The following is a 23,478-nucleotide window of genomic DNA, read 5'->3' as shown; positions in this document are numbered from 1 at the left end:
CATAAGCACTGGCCACAAGCAAATATGTTGTATACATTGTCTCATTTAATTATCACACCAGTTTTACCTGTGAGGAGACAGGGCCCACACAGGTTATATGGCTAGCCCAAGGCCACACACTGCTGGAAGGCTGCCGTCAGGACTAAACCCAGTTTTGTGGGTCCATAAAGCCTTGATCTTTCCACTGCACTGCACTCTGCCCATCCAACTGTATTGTGAACTCCGTCAAGTCACAGAATCACTTGCTCTTGGTTCTTTTAGCTGTACAGGGGGTTAGACCAGAGCTCTACGAACTTCCATTCTAACCAAATGACTCCATGAGGTAATAAGCAAGCATGTGCCTTCCCTGAGTTCTCAGTCTCCTTCCACACCACTCTCCACTAAAACAGCTGGGTAGTCCACCTGTGTCTTATGCTTGTTGTCAGCCCCTCGTGAATGTTAGGGCCTCTGTCCTTTCAAGCAGAACCCACCATCTTAAACACACATCTCCAGTCACCACTTTCTTTAGTCACATTACTCCCTGGTGCCCTCTTGTCTTCAGGATTAAATCCCTTTTTTTGAGGTAGCAAGTTTAAAACAAGACTACATTAAGAACTGTGTGCATAGCTCAACTGGTAAAGCCACACTCAATGCCCTACATTCAATCCCCGGTACCACAAAACAAAACAGACAAACAAAAAACCATGTTAAATTGACTGTAGGGGAATTTGAAGGTGAGATGTGAGTCCACAAAAAAGGTAATGGAATGCTGAACCTCTCTGCTCCCCCAGATACCCTAAGCTAAGACACTGTCCCGTCTCCCCTGTCCTCTTCCCATGGCTCCCATTGAACTTCCCTGGCCACTGACTGCAATTAACTTGGCTTGCATACTACATAAGCCATGGTCTGTTGAACTATTGAAGCTGTCATCTCCAGAAGCCTTCCCAATCTCAAGTAGGTGCCCCTTCTTTAATTCTTAGCACTGGGCTTAAGTAAAACTGTGGGATGAAAAGGAGGAATAGAAAGCGAAGGAGGAAGAGGAGGAGTGAGGGGCAGAATGGGGACAGAGTTTATATCCAGCACACATTTCACCCCCACTGGACTATAAACAAATTATATTATTGGTATCTGGATACCGAGCACGTAAGGCCTCCCCTCCCTTTGCTGTGCTCTTTCGCACTCTAGTTAAAGTCCTCTTTAATCCACTCCTAGTCCTCATTTCTCCTAAAGAACTCATATTAGATTTCACAACTCTTTCCCAGAGACGCCTTGCTTAACAGATAGCTGTTGTCTGCTTACGATATTCCCATTCAGTGTATCATAAATTAATCCTCATTTTAATATGAATTTCCACCTTTACACTCATTAAAATGTCAGATTCTAAGTTTGGTGTGGGTATCTTTGTAATGTTTCTTGGGGTTGGGGTTGGAGAGGCATTCAACTTACCATTGCTCTGTATGGAGGCTGGAAGTTCTCATAGCCACCATCAGTAGGGGCTGAGATGAAACAGAGAAGCAAGAACTGGGGATTGAGTTTCATCCCACTTCTGAGTAGTAAGATGAAATTAAGACTGCTGAGAAGCCCCGAAATTCTATTTACCACTTTTTCCACAAACCTTCTCCTTTTTCAATCCATAACCAAAGGCATAAAGAGAAAATAGAACAAAAAAATCAAAGCAATTCTAGTAACATTTGTGGTAGAAAATCTGCCCACATTAATATATGTGATTTTCATGTTATTCCAAAGTCCTGTTATTCTCAATAGGCAAATTTAGGGGGTCATTTGAATGCCTGATACTTGGAGAAATGCCAAAGCACATCCACAGGGTTTCTAATGTGAAAATGGGGACTCCAACTGTCACCTATGCCTTCCCAGTTTCACCTGTCCTTAGAGGCAAAGCAAGCCTGTACAGCAGGAAAAGTAAAAACATCCAATGCATTCCTAGAAGGTGCAAGACCACCCTACCACAAAAGCCTCAGCAAATTGAAGAAGGCAAAAATCACTCATTCTTTTTACTAACGATCTTCCCTGTTCTTATAAATCCTGGACTAGTGCACCCCTATCATTTCAAATATGTTTTTAAACGGGAATAAAATACATTACATGCCTAATTTTCCTTCAAATTACATTTGTGAGATACAAGCCTGGGTAATTCTGCGCTTTTTCCAAGTGCACTGCAACCCTGTGTTCCCAAACATTACCATGAAGCAAAGCCAGTACCTTCCCATTGCTAAGTTGGACACAAGCAACTATTATGAGCTGCTCTGGAAACTATGACAGAATGTTATTCATCTGTTTGTTTTAATGGTTCCTGGCCAAGTAGAGGGGGAAAAAAAGAAAACCTTGAAATTTGATTTAAATTTTTAAAGTGAAAAAGTGGTGTGAGACAGAGCAAAGGACTTTTTAGCTAAGGGAATAAATGTTCACAGTTGTCCGTGTCCAGTTGTGGGAACCACACGTGATAGTTGACACTGTCGCCTCAAAATTGCTTGTGCTTACAAAGGCATTCCATTGAAAGACAAAGGGGTATTAGGGCCAGCTGAATTCTCAGCCTAATAGATTTAAGTCTTCTCTGTGAGTCATTGTCCCTCTGGGTTGACATGCCTTGATTGGCTCACTTTGAAAATTGACCTCAAAGGTCAAGTATGTTAACACATTGCCGTCTTTGATGCCCACTTTCCAGTTGGTCTTTAAAAAACAAGAGTCTGGGAGATAACTTTTGGATCAGATATTTCACCTATAATCTCTTCACTGCAGCCAGCCTGAGGCAAAGCCTGCTTCTGTTGTGCCCCACAGCTCCCTCTGGCCAGCTCGTTCCATGTCTCTGCCTGTACCTGTCCAGAGGCTCCCTCACCAAAGAGCCTCATTCCTAGATGTGCAGTTAAAGCTGACCAGACTTAAATTACTTCCTTCTCCTGGCTGCCAGTTAACTGAGGATACTCCAGACCCAAAGTCCTCCTGGACAAAGAGGGAGGATAGTTTTGGATAGATGGTCACTTTTGATACAATGTGTGATTATAATCTCTTCCTAAAGTCTCTGTGTCTCTGATGATGTTCTATTTATGTTAGAATGACTAAGTATCCTTTACTTGGACCTGAATTTTACCATGTATCTCCCTTTTTAAAATTATTTAACTTATATAATAATTGTACATATTTACAAGGTACACTGTGTTTTCTCAGTAATATATACCATGAATAATGATCAAATCAGAATTAACAGATCCATCTTCTCAAACATTCATCATTTCTTTGTGTTGGCAACATTCAAAAATCCTTTCTTTTAGCAATTTTGAATTACACAACAAATCATTGTTAATGGTAGTCACCCTACCGTGCCATAGAACTTATTCCTCCCATGTAACTGTCTTTTGTACCTCATTAACACCTTTCCTCTGTCTCACCCCACCCCCACCCCTTTGCCAGCCTCTGGCAACCACTGTTCTACTCTCTACTTCCATGAGATCAACTCATTTGGCTTCCATATATGAATGAGAACATTCTAGATGCTTGGCTTACTTCACTTAATATTGTTTTAATTTCCATCCCTGGCCAAAAATCATTCTGATGTACATATTCCACATTTTCTTTTTTTTTTTTTTACCGTTTTTACATTTATTCATATGTGTATACATTGTTTGGGCCACCCCTCCCAACCCCCCAGGCCCCCACTTCCAGGCAGAACCTGTTCCACCCTCTTGTTCTCCAATTTTGTTGAAGAGAAAACATAAGAGATAATAAGAAAGACATAATGTTTTTGCTAGTTTGAGATAAAGATAACTATACAGAGAGATTCCTAGCATTGTTTCCGTGTACATGTGTATTACAACCCAAATTGGTTCATCTCTATCAGACCTCTTCACTACTTCCTGGTCCCCTTCCCATAGTGGCCTCTGCCAGTTTAAGATTACCATATTCGCTCCTCAACAGGGAGCACATCAACCACATTCAAGTTTTAGGTTTCCTTCCCTTTCCCTATTCCTCCCATGTGTGTTCTCCCCTTAGTGCATGACCCATGTCCAATAATTACTGCATTTGTTTTAGATCTAAAATCTGCATATGAGGGAGAACATGTGATTGTTGGCCTTCTGAGCCTGGCTAACTTTGCTTAAGATGATGTTCTCCAGTTTCATCCATTTACTTGCGAATGACAAAACTTCATTCTTTTTTGTGGCTGAATAAAATTCCATTTTCTTAATCCATTCGTGGGTAGTGGACCATCTTGGCTATTGTGAATAGTGCTGCAATAAACAGGGGAGTCACCACATTTTCCTTACCCATTCCTCGGTCTATGATTCGGTATCTTGGCTATTGTGACTAGTGCTACAGTAAACATGGCAGGGCCGATATCTTGACACACTGATTTCTTCTTCTTCTGGATCAGATGGTAGTTCTAACTTTAGTTTTTTGGAAAACTTCCACGTTATTTTCATAATGTGTGGGCTATATGTACTGAACTAACTGACATTGCCACCAACAGCATAGGAGAGCACCCCTTTCCACGAATCCCTGCCAGCATTTGTCATGTTGTCTTTTTGCCATTCTGACTGCAGTGAGATGTCTCATTGTAGTTTTGATCTGCATTTCTCTAATGATTAGTGATGTTGTGCTTTTTTTCTTGTACTTGTTAGCCACTTATATGTCTATGTTTTTAGAAATATCTATTCACATCATTTGCCCATTTTTTTAATCAGATTATTTGTGATTTTGCTGTGGGGTTGTTTGTGTTTCTTATACATTCTGGATATTCGACCCGTGTTGGATGACAAGTTTTCACATATTTTCTCCCACTCTGCAGGTGTTTCTTCGCTCTATTGTTTCCTTTTTTGTGCATAACCTTTTCAGTTTGGTAGAATCTTGATTGTCTGTCTTTGCCTTTGTGATAGCTGGTTTCCACTTTTAAGTTATCAGATTGCACCTTCCATGGGAGAACTTGCCTCTAAGGCGGGAAGCTTTCACACCTAGCCTGAGGTTTCTAAAGACATTCTGTGGCTTTGTTTCTATTTACACATTTTAAAAAGGAATACTTTCCATCCACTGTGGCCATTGTGGTCTTTTGGGAAAGCACTAGCAAGTTATTTGCTTGGGTAAAGAGAAATTACTACCCATGTGAGAAGAAATAGCCCACACTGTGCTAACTCGCTTACAGGCGCACACTTTGGGGACACTCCACCTCTTTGACTTGCATGGTGGCTTTCCTTCAAGGGTTTTGAGCCGTTGTGATGTGATTTCATCTCCATGGCACAAAATAGGGCCTAATAGAGGGCTGGGTGATGTAAATTCGGAAGTGTTGGGTTGTTTAACTCACTGAGATCTGTTCCCATAGGTCCGTGGACTTGTGAAGCCACTCTGCCTGACAGTCCATGTGCAGAACCACGAGAATCAGACCAAAATTATCTGCTGATACTCTTAATGGCCAGTGTTTGTATCAGAGTCATCTGAAGGAAGGGTCCCACAGAGCCATCCTCTACAAACCTCCCCCCCAAGTCTAAGGACTGAAATTCCAACCATTGGCCTTTTCCCAGGCAAGGTCGTACTTTAGCCCTGGAGTATAAATGCAATTTTTTAATTGAGATGAAATTCACATAACATAAAATTAGTCATTTGAAAGTGAACAGTTCAGTCGTAGCTAGTGTACTGACAATATTATGCAACCACTACTTCCATGAAATATTTCCTCTCTCAATCCCAGCCCGTGGCCTCCACCAATCTCTTCTCTGTTTCTGGAAGATTATGCATTGTGACTATTCCATATAAGTGGAATCACACAGTATGTGTTCTTTTTTGTCTAGGTAATTTCACTCAGCATAATACTTTTGAGGCTTGTCTACATTGTAGCATATTTTGGTACTCCATTCCATTCATGGCTGGATAATATTCCACCCTATGTATCTACCACATTTTGTCTATCCATTTATCTGTCTATGACCACTGAGTCGTTTCCACCTTTGGGTATTGTGAATAGTGCTATTATGGATGTTTGTATATAAGTATTTGTCTGAATACTTTTTCAGTCCTTTGGCTTAAGTTTGACAAAACTTACGTTAAAAACTTAAAAAGTTAACAAAGTACCTCTATGTCCATTCACTTCCCACTAAGGAAAGGTGTGTATTTTAACTGATTTTATTATCCCAAAAAGGGAACTTTTAGGGCCAAATTTATTAGGAAGGATCAATTCAGCTGAGTAAATCCATTAGATCTACCTGTGCCTTTTGTTATTCTAATGAGAATGAAAATTGTTTGTAGTTTGAAGAGTGTTTCTGGTTTGGAGAAAGATCTTCACAGTGGCCTACCCCAGGACAGTCCCTGCAATCTATTACAGTTCTGTTATCAGTTGGTGAAAGGTGTAGGGTGAAATCAGAAATCTGTGGGAATGTGGGGTGCTAGGGGTGGGGAGTGTGACTCATTTTCCCAGGGGAGTTTGGAGCATCCAGATCCATCTTAAGGACAAAAAGGTACAAAGAGGGTAGGGGCATTCCTGCCTCAGAAGCGCATGTTCCCAGCCACAGAGCATGTTGTATTCTGAGACTTGCAAGATTAGTAGTGAGGCGAGCACCACCAGGCTGCTGGGCTTGCCCAGTAGGGAGGGAAGCAAGAAGGAAAGATTGGCAGAGTGCTCGTGGCTCACCCTGTAATCCTAGCTTCTCAGGAGGCAGAGATCAGAGGATCATGGTTCAAAACCAGCCTGGGCAAATAGTTTGTGAGACCCTATCTCAAAAAATCCTTCACAAATAAAGGGCTGGAGGAGTGTCTTGAGGTGTAGGCCCTGAGTTCAAACCCCAATACCAAGAAAAAAGAGAAGGAAAAATAGGAGGACAGACTGACAACTCTCTCTTCCCATGCTCCCTAGAGCCTACTGTATAAGTATGCCTCCTTCAGCCACATGGTTCCACCATCTTTTTCTGTGCAGTCTGAGCATCCTTCATACACTCCTCACCCAGGGGAGGGAGACCTAGAGGTGGAGAGCCAAACTCTATCTGCTTTTCCCAATCCCATTACAAAGAATCAGGAAGCAGTGCGGAAGCTTCCATCCCCAAACCATTTGGAAGGAAGCCGTGCAATATGGTGACAGGCACGACTGTGGGAAATATCCAGCTCTTCTACTGGCTCTGTAACTTTGGACAAGCTCTTTGTGCTTTCTGAACCTCGGTTTTCGTAAGATTGTTGTCAGTATTAAATGATTTGCTTCTGTTTTATAAGTATATGGAACTCAACAGTACCTGGTACAGTATAAAAGCTCGTTATAAAGCCTCTCACTTTTAATCAGGCTGATTTAATTAACAGCAATCTTAAAGAGCAGAATGTATATACAGATCTAACAATATGTTGTAGTGGCCTGAGCTTGGATTGTCTGTTTAAATCCTAGCTCCTCCACTTACAGCTTTGTAAATTTGAGCAAGTTAATTTAATTTCTCTGAACTGGAGCATTTTTCCTCTGTAAGATAAGGATGAAAAGGATACCTCATCAGGGGCTGCTTCAAAAAAGCACTTAATGCTGGACAAGGTGGTACCTGACTGTAATCCCAGCTACTCAGGAGATGGAGGTACAAGGATCATGGTTCAAAATCAGCCAGGTGAAAGCACAAAATCTATCAGAAAAATAAACTTAGGAAATAAAAAAAAAAAAGCTGAGGATGTGGCTCGAGTGGTAGAGCACTTGCCCAAGGCCTTGAGTTTAAACCCCAATATCACCAAAATAAAAAGAAAAGAAAGAAGAAATTACCTGGCACCGCACTCAGCACACCCAGGCCTGGTTAATTTGTGCTGTGGTTCTCAACCACATTCAAATCATGTGAGAGTTTTTAAAAAGCATGGAGTGTGAGTTAACAGACCAATGTCAGCCCAAGCAGTGGTGTTTCAAAAGCTTCCTGATGGGTTTCTTACAAGCAGCTAGGGCTGAGGACTACTCCCCAACAGGTGACATTACATGCTGGTTTGTTTTCTGGTTTGGGGGTTTTAAACCTATCTGTCCCCCGGAGACTGGTCAGAATAGCAGGAATTCTGGGTGTAGTGAGAAATTCAATACACCCTAAACCTGGTAAGAAATGGACGGCTGAGGAATAGCATCCCATTTTATTCTGCAAAAAAGAACTGCTCGAAGAGTCTTTTTAAAGTGCTTGAACTGGAAAGGTAGTAAGAAGTTTAGCCTAAGCCTCACACATAAAATATGGGAACTCCCAGGAGGTTAGGGATTTATATCTGGGGGTAATTCCAGGGTTTTGTCCTCTCAAGAGGTATAAATTGAGGCCTTGAGAGTGTAATGTCGGGAAGGAAGAAGTGTTCTCATAATGACACCTTAAACATCCAGGCCTCTGTTAATGCCAGGGGATAGAAAAGCATCTTCTGTAATAGCAGGGGGTGGCGTGGGGGTGGATTCTGGTCTCCAAACTTAGGTTTCCAGCATCCAAGACTAGGTCATCGAGAACCTTCTTTTTCCCAATAGGTTTATGGTATTAGTTACCCAATAAAAGTTGGGTTAATTTTACAACGCAAGTAAAATTTAAGCCAAAAAGTCTTCAGCATTACTCTAGGATTTATGAAAGTAAACATATGGAGTGCTCGCAGGATTGTACAACATTAAAATTTCAACGTCTGTATGTCAGGTGTATGATATATTCATTTGTATGTGTGTTTAATGGTTACATTTTTAAGAGCTTTGCAAAACAGACTATTTTCAGGACCAAACTGAAGATACTTCTCCCATCTCTACCTTCAAAATTTTAGCAAATAGAAAGTAGAAAGCTGCAGAAAACGAGTGTCCCATCAGATTTTTTTTATTTAGTTTGCTTCTACAACAGGTTTTCTAGACTCCTACACTGAACCCCCTAGCGGGAAAGTCCAGCATCAAAGCTCTGGCCATAGCCCATCTTTCAAATTAAGAGTTTTGGAAATATCTGTCTTATAAATAAATGTCTTCTTCTTACAAATACTTAATACTCATATGCCAGCTCTGCAATTTAAAAGGGGTTTTATAGCAGTCGGGCATGGTGAGAAACACCTGTAATCTCAGCCACTCAAGAGACTGAGGCAGGAGGGTTGTGAGTTTGAGGCCACCCTGGGCAACATAAGGAGACACTGTCTAGGGAAACAATAGGGCTGGAGTGTAGCCCAGTAGCAGAGCATGTGCCTAGCATATAGGAGGGCCTGGGTTTGATGCCCAGCACTGCTAAATAATAAACAAACCAATGGGTTTTTACATTATTTGATAGGGTCATCATGGTTTGCACCTCTAGGGTCAATTATTATCTCCATTTTATAGATAAGAAACCCATGGCTCAGGGCTACACAGCTTACCTAAGGATACCCATGTGTTAAACTCAGGAAGGGAATTTTGTTCTCCTGACTATTAACCTAGAAGAAACCCAACAGAGAAAATGGTGTATTGTGGAAATGGCTGTCAGCAGCCTTTGGTGATGGCCTGCCTTTGGGAAATAGCTGGATGATCTGTGCTCTGTGTCTTATGCCCATCGTAGTCTCTTGTGGGAGGCTATCGCTTCTCTCCTTCCAAGTTGAATCTGCCATCTTGTATCCTGACTTCTGATCCCATCACTTGCCACACTGCCACTAATCATGTCACTGTCTGGTGCCCCCTTATCTTCAAGGTAAAATCTACTTCCTTATTTATAATTTTATATAGTATATATAGTATAATTTTAAGGCAGAATTTTCAATAAGACTATTTTGTAATGTTTTAGGAGGCCATAAAGGCAAGGTTTTCATTGGCATTTTCTCTAGGTTTCCTTGGATTTAGTGACTCATCTCAAATTCTCTGGGTTATGGCTTGCCCCCCCGGCCCTTTTCCTGCAGGGTGAGATGGTGCCCTCTGGTTCCTTCCAGCTGCACCAGCTTTTTACTCCATGGACCCCCCTCCCTAATTGACATGTCACTTGGAGTGGATCTTGTGGCTAATGCACCCATGCCTTTGTAACAAATGAAGCAGAAATAATCTATACTTAAAAAACAAAAACTCTAGAACATGTGCCCAGATTTCCAACTCATTTCCTCTTTACTCTTACAGCTACATCATCTTCCAGCCCACTACCAGCTGCGAAAATAAAAGCGTTTTCTCCCAGATTTAAGGATGACTTTGTGCTTCAGGATGACTTTCTGGGGGTGTAAGAAACTTAACCAACGTGACCAACAGATGTTTTAAGTGGTATTTTGAGAACTGAGCAAAAAAGCCTAATTCCTTAGCCATCTTTAGGATATGGTGCGCAACTGCGCCCCCTGGTGACTTTTTAGGATACCCGAGCGGATGTGGTGTATCTGCTTAACCACCATACTTTGTTTTTAGAGACGAGTACGAAGAGGATGGATTCTGCCAGCCATACAGAGGAATTGCATGTGCACGATTTATTGGCAACCGTACTGTTTATATGGAGTCTTTGCATATGCAAGGAGAAATCGAAAATCAGATTACAGGTAGGTGACACTAATGAAAATGATATTTTTCCCTTGAATAACTTTTTCACACCAAAAGTTTCACTGAACTTCCCTCTTGACAAAGGATTAGGCTAAAATGAGGGCTGGGTACAGGACTGTAAAGCATGAGATGTGATCTCTGTGCTCTGGAATTTACATTAAAATAATTTATTGAAGGTTGCTCTTAGAGGAAAAGGAAGCTTTTAGAAATCTCACATTCATTCAAACACTCAATAAATATTATTGAGTGCTCTCGGTGTGCTGGGAACTGGCCTGCACACTGGGGATGTGATGGTGTGGTCAATAAGCCAGGGGTGTTTCTGCCCTCATAAGGATTGCTGTTTGGAAGCAGCATGGTATGGGCTGAAAGGGAACGAACTTAAAATCTCAAACACTGGACAGTCGTCCCAGAACTGTCCTTACAGGACCTGGGGTAAATGGCTCCCTGTCCATGAAAATCACTTCTTCATCTGGGAAATGAATGATGAGGCAAGGTGACACAGGTCTTTTCCTACTCTACCTTGCTATGTGTTACCATTCATTTTTCTTATTTGAAGTTTTGTTTTCTTTTGAAGGAAATCTCTCCACAGAAGCACTTTCTAGCACACATGAGTGAGGGTAGCAAAGGCCACCCTGTACCATTGTGCACCTAGCAAGGGTGATCATGGCAGCCTTGTGCCACTTTAAGTGTGGTTATTCTGTCTCTGTGCCATGTACCCTTTGCAGTGCATTAAAATGGCCTTCTTGAGATTCTAATAAGGTTGCCAGATTTAGCAAATGCAAATACAAGGTAGCCAGTTATGTTTGAATTTCAGATAAACAGCAATTTTTTTAGAATAAGTAGATCCCACATGTGTTTTTTGTTTTTTTCCCCTGAAATTCAAATCTAACTGCTGTCTTATAGGTTTTCTGGCAATTTGATGATTTAAGAGCGGCAGGAACAAATCCAAGGCAAAAACCTAGGACAGCCAAAAATCTAGAAAGTATGTCTCCTGGAGAATTTGAAGAAGTAGAGTGGAGGCTGAGAATGGCTAATTAACCAAAAGAAGCAACTACATACGATGGAGTTGTCCACCATTTGCTAATTCCTTAGGCTTTCAAGAGTAAGGCTCTGAAATGTCAAAGAGCCAACATAGGCCTGATAGGGAGGCGCTGCTAAAGTCACATTTCCACCTAAGAACATGTACTTTTAGCAGATTTTAACTAAGAGTTCCCGTAAATAAACGGGGTTCTGATATAAATATTTGTTAAGCCATTTTTAATAATCCTCTCTTGGATATGTTCATTGGACACCAGCTTACTGGAAAGTATTCGTTTTTGATTTTTTTTTTTAATCTGTTTAACTTTGTTTAACCCAGCATTTCTCACGCACTTCTTTTGCTGTGCAATCCCAGTTTCTCAAGTGCTACTAATATTCTACTGGGTTAAGGTCTTGAGGAACACACTTTGGGAAACTGTACACAACCTCATGGGTTGCCTTGTGAGACTGGTACTCTTTTTTTGTTTGGATACCCTGTTGGGTGTGAGGTTAAGCTGAAAGACCACTAATATTCCATGATACGTACTGGAACAATTGAATTGTGGTCTTTGAGAACTTCCAAGTGAGTTGCCTCATTTTTCAGAAGATGGAGTAGAAAGTATTCAAGCCACAAAGAAATGAAGCAAGTTCCCTAAAGCTATCCAGCTGGCAAGCCACACAACTGAATGCTGAGTTGGGGCTCAGCCGCTACCTCAGGCAAGACCTGCCCTGGGGCTGTCAAATGGCTTAGAAGCCTCACAAAACTAATAAAAAGTGCTGGATGAAACACAAAGTTCTTTGCTTTGTAGTAAAAAATGAAAAATATATTGTACTTTAACCTAATTAATTCTTTTTATTAGGAAATGGTACACATGTAATCTAATACTGTTTTTTTAACTTTGTAGTCAAAATGTTTTCTTCAAGCCAGTGAAAGTTAAGCTGCTTGGACATCTGAAATGAATCTCCTCCCCTTGGTCTTGCCCATTTCAGCCCCGCAGATTCTTCCTGATGTGTGTTTACATCTGATATCTCTTGACTGGATAACCAAGCAGATAAACCCTGGCCTCTGGGAGTTAATGCCTGTGTTTGCTTTTCAGCTGCGTTCACCATGATTGGCACCTCCAGTCACTTATCTGATAAGTGTTCTCAGTTTGCCATTCCTTCCCTGTGCCACTACGCCTTCCCATACTGTGACGAAACCTCATCTGTCCCCAAGCCCCGTGACTTGTGTCGTGATGAATGTGAAATCCTGGAAAATGTCCTGTGCCAAACAGAATACATTTTTGCAAGATCCAATCCCATGATTTTGATGAGACTAAAATTGCCCAACTGTGAAGATCTTCCCCAGCCAGAGAGCCCAGAAGCTGCAAACTGCATCCGGATTGGAATTCCCATGGCAGATCCTATAAATAAAAGTAAGTGGTAGCCCTTGACCTTCTGTGCTGCCCTGAGGGCCAGCAACCCCATGGCACAGTGAAAATTGGACCTTGACCCATGGCAATCATTCATATTGGGACAGTAATGTTCACATGGGTAGCCAGATTACCTTCCAATGGACTAATAGTATGCTTGAGCATTCACTGGTGGTGGATTAGATAGTTAACCTTCCAGAAGTTTCTGCAGACAATTTTAAAATATGGAGGCTGATTTCTCAATAACTTAAACATAGAATTTACTGTATGACCCAGCAGTTCCACTCCTGAATATATAATCAAAAGAATTCAGACAAGACTAACATAAGATTGTTCATATAGCACTACTTACAGATAACCCAAATGTCTATCAGTAGATGAGTAGATAAACAAATCATGGTATATCCACTCAATGAAATACTGTTTATCCATAAAAAGGAATGAAACACAGACACATGCCACAACTTAGATGAAACTTAAAAACATTAACTCAAGTGAAAAATGCCAGATGCCACTATGTGACTCCATTTGTATGAAATATCCAGATTGGACAAATGCAAAGCAGATTAGTGGTTGCCAGGGATAAGGGCTGGGGTGTTGTGGGGAAAAACTGCTTAATGGATGTGGGGCTTCCTTTTGGGGTGATAGAAGTGTTCTGGAACCTAGCAGTCATGACTTTGCACAACATGGAAAAGGCACCAACTGCATTCATTCATAGTCAGTTTTATGATATGTGTATTGCACCAGAATTTGAAATAATTATATTTAAAGGCCTGTCCTCCTTCTACATTTTTGCCGTCACCAGTGTACAACTCTGCACATCTCCCTTCCATCTAAGAATTAAACTTAATGGTAATTTTTAGCTTCCTTTTGGTAGTTAATACAATTTTATTAATTGTTAAATAAATGAATGTATCTAAATGTGACACTACTGTTGTGTCACCCCTCCAAGTTTATTCCAGCTCAACAGATTCTGTTGTGCTTTCAGGTTATAGCCTCTTTGGTCACCTAGAAGAGCCACTTAAGAGGACCTGCTTCTCACGGGTGTCCTCTTCATTAGCGCAGAGCCCTAACTCCTGCCAGAACTCCTGAATGCACTGCCACTAATAAGCATATTCTGTGAATCACCAGATTCTTTATCCCGTGATGTATGTCTAAGGATACCAAAAGAATGGAAGGAAAAGTTTGGCTTGAACCCTCCTTGAACCATCCATGAGGAAATTATTCCTGTGCCCCTAAGTCCTGCCCAAGCTCCGATTTCTTCTGTGTTCAATATTAAAAATACTGACTGGTTTTGTTCCTGAAACAGAAGCTTTAAATCTGCCCAGGAATGTAACAGCAAGGCAGGCCCTGGGTCCACGCCCAGCAAGCAGGGAGTGTGACTGCCCTGCTTGACCCTGGACCAGCAGGGAAGCCTCACCACGAGACATTCCCTCCCCTCCCAAACTGCTGGCATCTTCTGTTTCTTTCTAGCAGCTTGGGCTTTTCTTTTGTGTTTTTCAGATCACAAGTGCTATAACAGTACAGGTGTGGACTACCGCGGGACTGTCAGTGTGACCAAATCAGGGCGCCAGTGCCAGCCGTGGAATTCTCAGTACCCCCACATGCACACTTTCACCGCCCTGCGCTTCCCAGAGCTGAACGGAGGTCACTCCTACTGCCGTAACCCAGGGAACCAGAAAGAAGCTCCCTGGTGCTTCACCTTGGATGAGAACTTTAAATCTGACCTCTGTGACATCCCAGCATGTGGTAAGTAGAAGTCATTGTCTCTCATGTAGTCACCTTTCGAATATCCCCACCATCACCCTCCTTCGCTTAGGAGAATCCTAAAAGGGGGATAAATTTAGCTGATAGAGTTTGTCTGATCTCAAACCATTTCTGGTATAGATGTAAAACCTTGCCATGGCTGCATAAAACACCTTGTAGAGTACCAAAACACACTCCCAAGGAGTACTTGCTTTCATTGCTGCAGCCATTGTACTAGGGGATGTAACATAACAGGTACCCTGCACACCAGAGTCACAGCTGAGATAGTTTATCATGGTCATTCCTGTGGGGAAAAAAATGTTATCTATAAAGATCCATATCTAGGTGTACCCTTTGAGCACATAGGTGTACTGGAAACAGAAAAAAAAACTGTTTCCTATGTGTCATTGAGAACACCAATAAGGCAGAATGAATCTACAGCCATTGCTCAGTCATCCAGGGCAATCTCAATAAATTGTGTCCTTTGGGTCATCTAATAATTACCACAGAACAAGTGTGTGTCTAGAAAAGAAAATGGAATTGCTGAGTCCTTTTGTTCCTTTTTCTAGAACATGTTTATAAGGTATGAGAAGGAAATGATGTTGGTGAGACCTGAAGTTTGGAACTATTTTGAAACTGATTTCATCTTTCTGATCCTAGTTCTTTCTATGGGTTTCCAGGAATAGTGGGAGAGTCAGGATTCCACTGCTGGGAAACTCACAAGAAAATCTACAAGGTGGATCAAAGCAAGAGGCAGTAGTCATAGGACATACAGATAACACTAGTCAAGAGGATCTGGGTCTTTAACTAGATGATTTCCAAGGCATTCATTAGATGATGTTTGTTGACTATGTACTACATACCAAGTACTTACTCATCTGGGCAGAGGTGAGAGTAGCCCAGAACATCTAAGAAAGAGCAACGAGCCTAGGTGCTATAGTAGGATGAGCAGGAAGGAGAATAGTAGATCTGGTCAGGAATGTGACAGGACTCAATTGTTTAGTGCCATATAGGCCATGATAGGACTGAAGCTCTGACTCTCAGCACATTGGTAAAGCACTAGAGTTCTGAACAGAAGGGTGACATGATCTCATGTTTTCAAAGGATCGTTTTGGCAACTAGGTTGAGACTAGACTGCAGGAAGAATGCAAGAGCAGATGCAAGGAGATCCATTGGAAGGTAATGTGATTATCCAAGAAAGATACATGGTGGCTTTGGTGAGAGGAGGAGGAATGGAGGAGACAGTGACCAGTGGTCAGGTTCAGGATGCAGTTTGAAACTAGAAATAACAGGATCACTAGTACCTCAGTGATCCTTTCTTCTTCTTATAAAAGAAGAAAGACTATAAAAATGACCCCAGAGTTTGGGGCTTGGATTGCTTTTTCCTGAGAAACTATAAGAAAAAGAAGTTCAATGGGATAGACCAAATAAATTATTTTAAAGAAGAAATGCATTGTTCACTTCACCCTGGGTGAACACCATTGCCCTAGGTCTCTGTCCCTTAGTTTACAGCTAAGGCCCATCACCTGGAAGAGTTGTTGATACTCTGATCCAAGGACTCAAGCTCTGTTACAATTAGTTTAAGTAAAGATTAGGCATTATACCTAAAAGGTATTAGTTTTCATTTCAAGGGCCTTCCTGAAGCACTCCAATAAAACCCTCTGAAAAATGAAAAAAAATCCTTAAAGACTGAGTAGAGAGAGAGATCACATATACCTGCTGAACACCTACCCTGTGCCTGCATAATACTTAGTACTTAACATATTCTTCTCCACTTACAGCTCATGACCATGTCGTGGGGTGTTATTAATGTGTTCCACCGAGCTTCAGAAGGGCCAAGAGACTGGTCTAAATCACATAGCCAACTACTGATGGCAGTGGCCCTTGAGCCCTCATCTGTTGACACATTGCTCTGATCAAATTCAAAGGTCATGCTCTTTTGCCAGACATTCCACTCTCATTTACAGATTTTTAAATAACTGTGAGAAATAAATAAAAGAACTATAGGGACAGTCTCTGGATTCCACCATGCAGGTTCACATTAGATGACAGGATAACAAAAAAACGTTTCTTTGCTGATGAGGAAATCTATCGTAGCATTATTCAGTATATTATAGTATTAATCGGTGCCGTGCTGTTGGAAACTCTTGGAATATTTCTTTCTGAATATCAATTCACAGAGGGCACAGTTAAAATTCTGATGACTGATTAATTCCAATCCCATGAGCAATAAATTTAGATGAAAGTCAGATCTAAAAAAGACAAGGCAGTTTTGCCTGAGGATTCTTTCAAAAGCACATTTTCATTTCATTTTGAAAGAAAGCATTTCTTCTCGAATTCTTCAAGCCAAGCCACAAATACGTTCATGAAAGAAACAGGGAATCCTTGACCTGTGATCAATAAGAAGTTACTGAGAGGCCAGTGGCTCCCAGTAAGAAAGGCCAAGAAGAAAGCAGGTTAGTATCAGCTGTTGTCTGAGGCTACAGAGCATTTCCTTTTTCTCTTTTCATCTTCCCTCAGAACCATGACAAAGTAGAAATTTCCAGTACTGTCTTATCATAGCAGGAAGCCAAAGCCCAGAGCAGGGACAGGACCCACTAAAGATCACGAGGTCTCTTATCTCTAGGACCACCACTCTTTGTTCTACACTAGTGGTTCTCAACCAAGAGGGTTGCCTTCCAGGGAAACATTTGGTTATTGAAACAGGGTGGGCATGTTAGCTAATACTCAGAATACCACAAAAAATGTCCACAATGCCAGAGGTGAGGAACCTTTTTCTATACTACACAATTGAAGACTATACAATAGCAATAATAGTAAACAGTAACTACCATTTATTGTGTGCTTACAATAAGTCAAAAACTATGTCAAGACTTTTATGCCTTTTCTCCTGAATGTGTAGGTATATACCCTTATGAGGAAGGTTTTAATATATCCAAGAAAGAAAACAGATTTAGAGAGGTTAAGTAACTTGTCCAAGATCACATGGTTAGTAAGAAGTGGATCCAGAACTCAAGCACATAGCTAACCTTTAAAACTCTGTGATTTATGTATGTGCGTGACTAGATAAATAGGTAGATACGATGTAGATAGATAGATAGATAGTTAGATAGATAGATATTAAAGATAATTCCTCATCCCAGAAAGAGTTGTGTGCTAGTGGGGTAGATTTGAAATCAGTCCTTTGTCCTCTCCCAAGTGAGATGGAATCTCATGACAGTGGTCCTACATTTTTAATTAAGGAATTTCAAAATCATCATGGGGTTTCTCGTTGTCTCTATTGACAAATTTTGCTTCAGCATCAACTAAGAAAGGCTAAAAGAACTATAGGCCTAATTAAATAGAAAATGCAAGCATTTGTTGTACTTTCTAGACTAAAGGTACTTGGGTGAACAGTCTATGAAGGAGTTTTATCTGTGAACTTTCACTCTAGAACAGAACAAAAAGTCAAGTACAACTAAATGTGGCTACTGTGAATTCTGGGAAGTGATGTGGCTAGGATTGTGTGCATATTCCCAGAAAGTGCTTAGAGAATTGGGGAAAAAAAATAAGGACAAAAGATAGTTGTAACTTGAGGAACACTTGACTGCTTCTCCTTCTTGTCTTTTCTTTCATGACCCAAGGCATCTAACAGTTAGAATGATTGCTTATTCAGTCATTCAGAGTCACAGACTCTGTGAATAAGCTAGATCAGACCGTGCCCTCATGTTCATGTAGCTTACACTCTGGTGAGAGAGCCCAGTGAAAGAGAGCTGAATAAGTACCATCAGCTAGTTTTCTTCATCTATGTCTGCTCTTGTGTGCTTTGCATTTTAATGATGGCTGCTGCTTGTTGAATACTTTTCTAAATTCTTACCCCAAGAGCTGACCTAGAACTTAGCTGACACTTGATAAAATGTGAACTAATTAATCCTCACAATAACCACAAGATTTGATGTAGAAGCTAAAGCAGTGTTGTTTTTACTAAAGGTAAGATTCAAACCAGGTCACAGGACTCCAGATCCCATTGTCTGTCCACCTGCTTCCAGAACAAATTCTGGCTTATTTCAGAGAAGTAGACATTCCTTTATCATCTCTGGAATGCTGACCATTGATTTTCTTATTCACACAACCAAGGCTGGAGAAAAGGAACCCCCAGCTGCAAAGACATCTCCTCTGTGAGACCTAGCATGATGCACTTGCTGAACTCCAGCTCCACCCAGCTCCCACGGTGTTTGCCCTTTTTCCCATTAAGTACCATTGGTCCTCATTTTCTGACAAGCCCAGAACCAGAGTCCTTACAGCTGCGGTCTTCTCAGAAATCCTGCCCGCCAACCTTCCAGGTTGTGCTTTCACCTCTAGTCCCTGGCCACCTTCTAAGCCACATACTTGGGTTGGGTGGAAACCAAATTGAAAAAGAAATATTTTGCCACTTTCCTTCCCATCTGGCATATAGACACACTTCTCTGGCTCACCATTTCACTGTAACCCTTATTGCTTTTCTACCCAGCTCTGGGAATGGAGCTGTGAGAGCATCAGTTTCTCTGGGAGCTTCTTTTGCAATGATCTGGCCATTTTACTTTGGCTGTATTCTGCCACGTGAGGTTTTTTAATGAATTTTTATTAGGATATATTCATTACATGGGAGAGGGGATTTGTAGTGACAATTCCGATTAGACTTATATTGTACATTAGTTACCTTGGCCCCATCATCTCTCCCCCTCAATGCCTCCCCACCCCCCTTAAAGCAATGGCAAGAGGTTTCTTAGTTCTATTTCATATAAGTATATGAAGTCTATCAATCATATACCATCACCTTAATCTTCTTCATTCACCCTCTCCCCTCCCACTAATACGCCCCCTACACACTGTACCTATTTTCCAGTCCTGTGAGTTGATTTTCAAAGGGATGTCTCAGTGTGTACCCAGTGTGGCTGTACGTTACTTTGGTCTGTTCAACCCCTTTGCCACATGACTTATTTCTCTTATCTTCCACTAATTGAAATTCCCTGTTTTTCCCCTTGATTTATATACGAAAGCAAAATCTTGCCTGTGTTTTCCCATTCAAACCTTGGCCCTTGGCTCTTTATTTCACTTGATAAAGTCTTAAGGCATATTTCTTCTCCTAGCCATATCAAGATTGTATTTCTCCCTTAAGTAAAGATTTCTCCTCTACCAACCAGCCAGAACCTCCAAGTAGCAGTGGTGTTTTCAGTCCTAAACCAGCTTCACCAAAGAGTGCTCGCTAAGAAAAGTAGTGAACCATTTGGCTCCATTTGGAGTTTTTATACCTGTTCTATTGCATTTGTATTCTCTTTTAAGACCTTGGCTTGCAACAATTTGCCAAAGGGAACATTGCCCAGTTCTGTGCCTGAATAGCCTCCACTTGTCCCGTAACCTTACAATCACTGCCCCTAGGTTCTGCTTTGTCACAAACCATTTTCTGCAGTGTGTTAGCTTACAGTTAGGGCAAGGCAGATGTTTTCCAGATTGTGAACACTGCAGTTTTTAACTTACCCTGTCAGCAGCCTTCTCCCATATTTCATAGAAGACCTGTTGTAAGGCAATTTGTCTTTCAGCTATTTCTTCAAACCAAAATTGAACATTACAGTGAATTGGATGGTGGGGAGGGTAAAGAAGGAAGGAATATAGCGTTACTTTGTGTAATGTGACACTTTCTGGAAGAGTTATTTTTATGCTACGGATTCTAAAGTAGACTTTAGTTTCCAGTCTTTATATGTTTTCGGCAAAGAAAGAGCAGTAGTGACTCAAAACTTAGAGCTAAGTCATATTCCATAACATTTTAACCATAAAATAATTTTCCCTCAAAGTTTATTTTTAGTTTAGAATATTCACTCATTTACCTAGTGTGTAAAGTGCTCTTGAAATAAGCTTTTGAAAGCTCTAACCTCTTTGGACCTACCACTATGTCAGTAGAAGATGTTCATTGTGGTCTTAGCCCTTTGATGACAGAATTCTGATGTTACCCCACAATGAATGTTGTTTTTGGCTTTGTATCAGTCAAGGCTTAGGAAACAAATGGTGCAGCAAAAAGACTAAAAAACATTTTGTAAAGAAATTGTTTATAAAGGTGTTTGGGGGAAAACCTAATAAGGAAAGGTGCAAGACACAGGGCTAGCAGGAATGGAAGGTACTAATATCTTGGACTGGTAATCTGACCCCACAGAGTATAGCTGTGTCCATTGGTAGCAGAATGCAACTGACCCTCAGCAACCCAGTAAGGAAGAAGTCAGAGGAATGTTAGCCATACTCTCTTGCCTCTATCTCTTACCAATGACTCCCACTGGCTGAACCTAACTAGAAGCCAGAGGTCAAGGTGCCCACTGATAATGTCTGTAAAGGTCAGTCTCAGCATAGAACTGGATAGGAAACAACAAAAAAAACAAGAGTGGATCTGGTAGACTGAGGATACTCGGGAAATATCATTGGCTTTAAATTGCTTTGTGAGAGAGTCAAAAGTTTAGTAGGGGCCCAAATAAGTCTGTCAACTCAGTTTATAAAATCAAAGAACTTTGGGAGGAACCATACAAATCACCCAGTTTCTACATGAGCATAGACAGACATCTCCAGAGATGGGGAAAGTTTTCCACTACAACAGGGGATGATTCTCACCACTCAAAACTCTGCCTTTGTAGCCAGGTGTGGCGGTTCAGGCCTATAATCCCAACACTCAGGAGAAGGCAGGAGGATCAAGAGTTTGAAGTCAGTGTAGGTTATATAGTGAGTTCAAGGTCAACCTAGGCTACCTAGTGAGCTCGAGGTCAGTCGGGTCTACATAAACCCTGTCTCTAAAATAAAGTTCTGCCTTTGTAAGATAGAAACCAAAAGTTGTTTGTGAAATCTGATTTTTTAAATGTTGGTCACAACATTTAAATTTTTAAAAACCGTAATGAGGAATAAGTCAATATTTAGCTTCTACTGAAGTTAACTTCTATATGAAGTTTTCATATAAATTTGAAGACATGCTTCATTTGATTTTCTCTTTGGTCTAAAAGACACATAGCTCCTCCTACCTGTCCTTACTCATTCCTGGATGTTTCTTGGTCTTTCAAAACCCTTCTTTATAATAGAAGATACCGTTTTTTTAGAATAGAAGACATCTTTCAGTGTTTTTTAACCAAAACAGGCAAAAGAGGACCACGGTGTTCTTAATCATTACTCAGTATTCCCAGTGAAGGCTATTGTGTGCTTGTAAGTGCCATATGTGAAACTTTTAGAGCAGTTTTGTCATCCTGTGGTCCAACTGAGCTTTCAAGTCTCCATTATAACTGTTAGTATTATTTGGGGGAAGGGAGCTTTAGTTATATCAACAGTTGTTCAGTAGATTTTTCTAATCATAGATTTTTTATGATTGGGGCTTTTACAAAACTTCAAGTTATAATATTTGTAAATTTTCAATTGCTAGTTTGGGTTCATTATTTTAATCTGTTGTGTATGAGCCTCTAAAATTTTATTTTTCTGTAGTTAAACAGTCATCTTCTCTAAGACTCAGACCTTTTTTCAGTTTGGTAAATATATCATCATCAATGACAATGGTAAACAGTTTCCCCAAAGCATAGCCCTCTACAACTTGGTGAAACCAACAGAGGCAAATCCATCCAATATTATCCATCCTTCCATTTTGCCCTTAAGAATGTCATGAGTCACTTGAGACACTTGATCAAATGTTTTACTAAAGTTTACACGTGTTTGGTTTACCACTATAAAATAGTACTATCAAAAATGAAGGAGATTTAATTTTTACAACCTACTGAACTTTGGCATTTAATGACTCATCCAGTAAAAGATACACAAAGGACTTGAATAGACATTTCTCCAAAGAAGATAGACAAATGGCTAACAAGCATGAACAGATATATGAACGGATGCTCAATATCACTTATTAGAGAAATACAATCAAAACTCAATGAGTTATCACTTCATACCCATCAGGATGCCTCCCTCCCAAAAAAAAGAGAAATCGGAACTGTTGTACCCTGTTGATGGGAATGTGAAATGGATAAACACCATGAAAAATAATATGGAGGTCCCTCAAAAAATTAAAAATAAAATTAACATCCAGCAAATCCTACTTCTGAATATTTACCTAAAAGAATTGAAAACAGGGTCTTGAAGAGACATTTGCATACCATGTTCATTGCAGCATTACTCACAAGAGCCTCAAGCTGGAAGTCACCCAAATAGCCATGAATGGATAAAGAAAACATGGTATATACATAAGATTGAATATTATTCTGTATTTAAAAAGAAAGAAGACCTGTTGTGTGTCATGAGGACATAATGCTAAGAGAAATAAGCCAATCACTAAAAAAAAAATCTCCTATATGATTCTGCTTTCATGAAAATTCTAAAATTCACAAAATCAGAAAGTGGAATGGTGGTTGCCAGGACTGGGGAGAGGGAAGAATGGAGATTTGTTTATTTAATGGACGTGACTTTCAGCTTTGCAAGATGAAGTTGTCCTGAAGCTAGTTGCACAACAATGTGAATATAGTTTACATTACTGAACTTGCAGTGAAGCCTGCTTAAGATGGTAAATTTTATGCTATGTGCTTTTTATTATTAAAAACCTGCATTATTAAAAACAAAAGACTAGTCCAACTTTTCCTTTTATATAAGAGAAGGAAACTGAGGCCTTGCATTTATTAACACTGTAAGAAAACTTGTGTAGATCCCAGTTATAAGATTTTTCCCAAGTATCCACAAATGGATTGCTGCCCCTAACTTATGGAAACGGAAAGATTTTCTGCAGAGAAAGTTTCATCACTGATAAGGCCTAGTCAACATTTTTTGAAAGAATTCATGTTCAAATAGGCAATAGATGTCTACTTAGTATTTCCATCTAGTCAAGAGAGTGAATGCAAGGGCCCAATGTGCCTCCATCAGAAGGCCAATTATTTT

The 23,478-nt window shown here is 40.5% G+C and overlaps 1 protein-coding gene across 1 annotated transcript in view; it reads left to right on the top strand.

Moving 5' to 3' along the window:
• Ror1 (receptor tyrosine kinase like orphan receptor 1) overlaps positions 1–23,478 on the top strand; it is a 355,481-nt gene that overhangs the window by 311,971 nt on the left and 20,032 nt on the right. The window contains exons 5-7 of the mRNA XM_074079592.1: positions 10,274–10,401; positions 12,517–12,834; positions 14,335–14,580. Coding sequence (XP_073935693.1) covers positions 10,274–10,401; positions 12,517–12,834; positions 14,335–14,580 — 692 coding nt within the window. The remainder of the gene's footprint in view (positions 1–10,273; positions 10,402–12,516; positions 12,835–14,334; positions 14,581–23,478) is intronic.

Source organism: Castor canadensis, chromosome 7, assembly GCF_047511655.1.
Source record: "Castor canadensis chromosome 7, mCasCan1.hap1v2, whole genome shotgun sequence".
Classification (NCBI taxonomy): Eukaryota; Metazoa; Chordata; class Mammalia; order Rodentia; family Castoridae; genus Castor; species Castor canadensis.
Note: the sequence above shows the minus strand (reverse complement) of the source record. Positions and strands in the feature narration are given on the sequence as shown.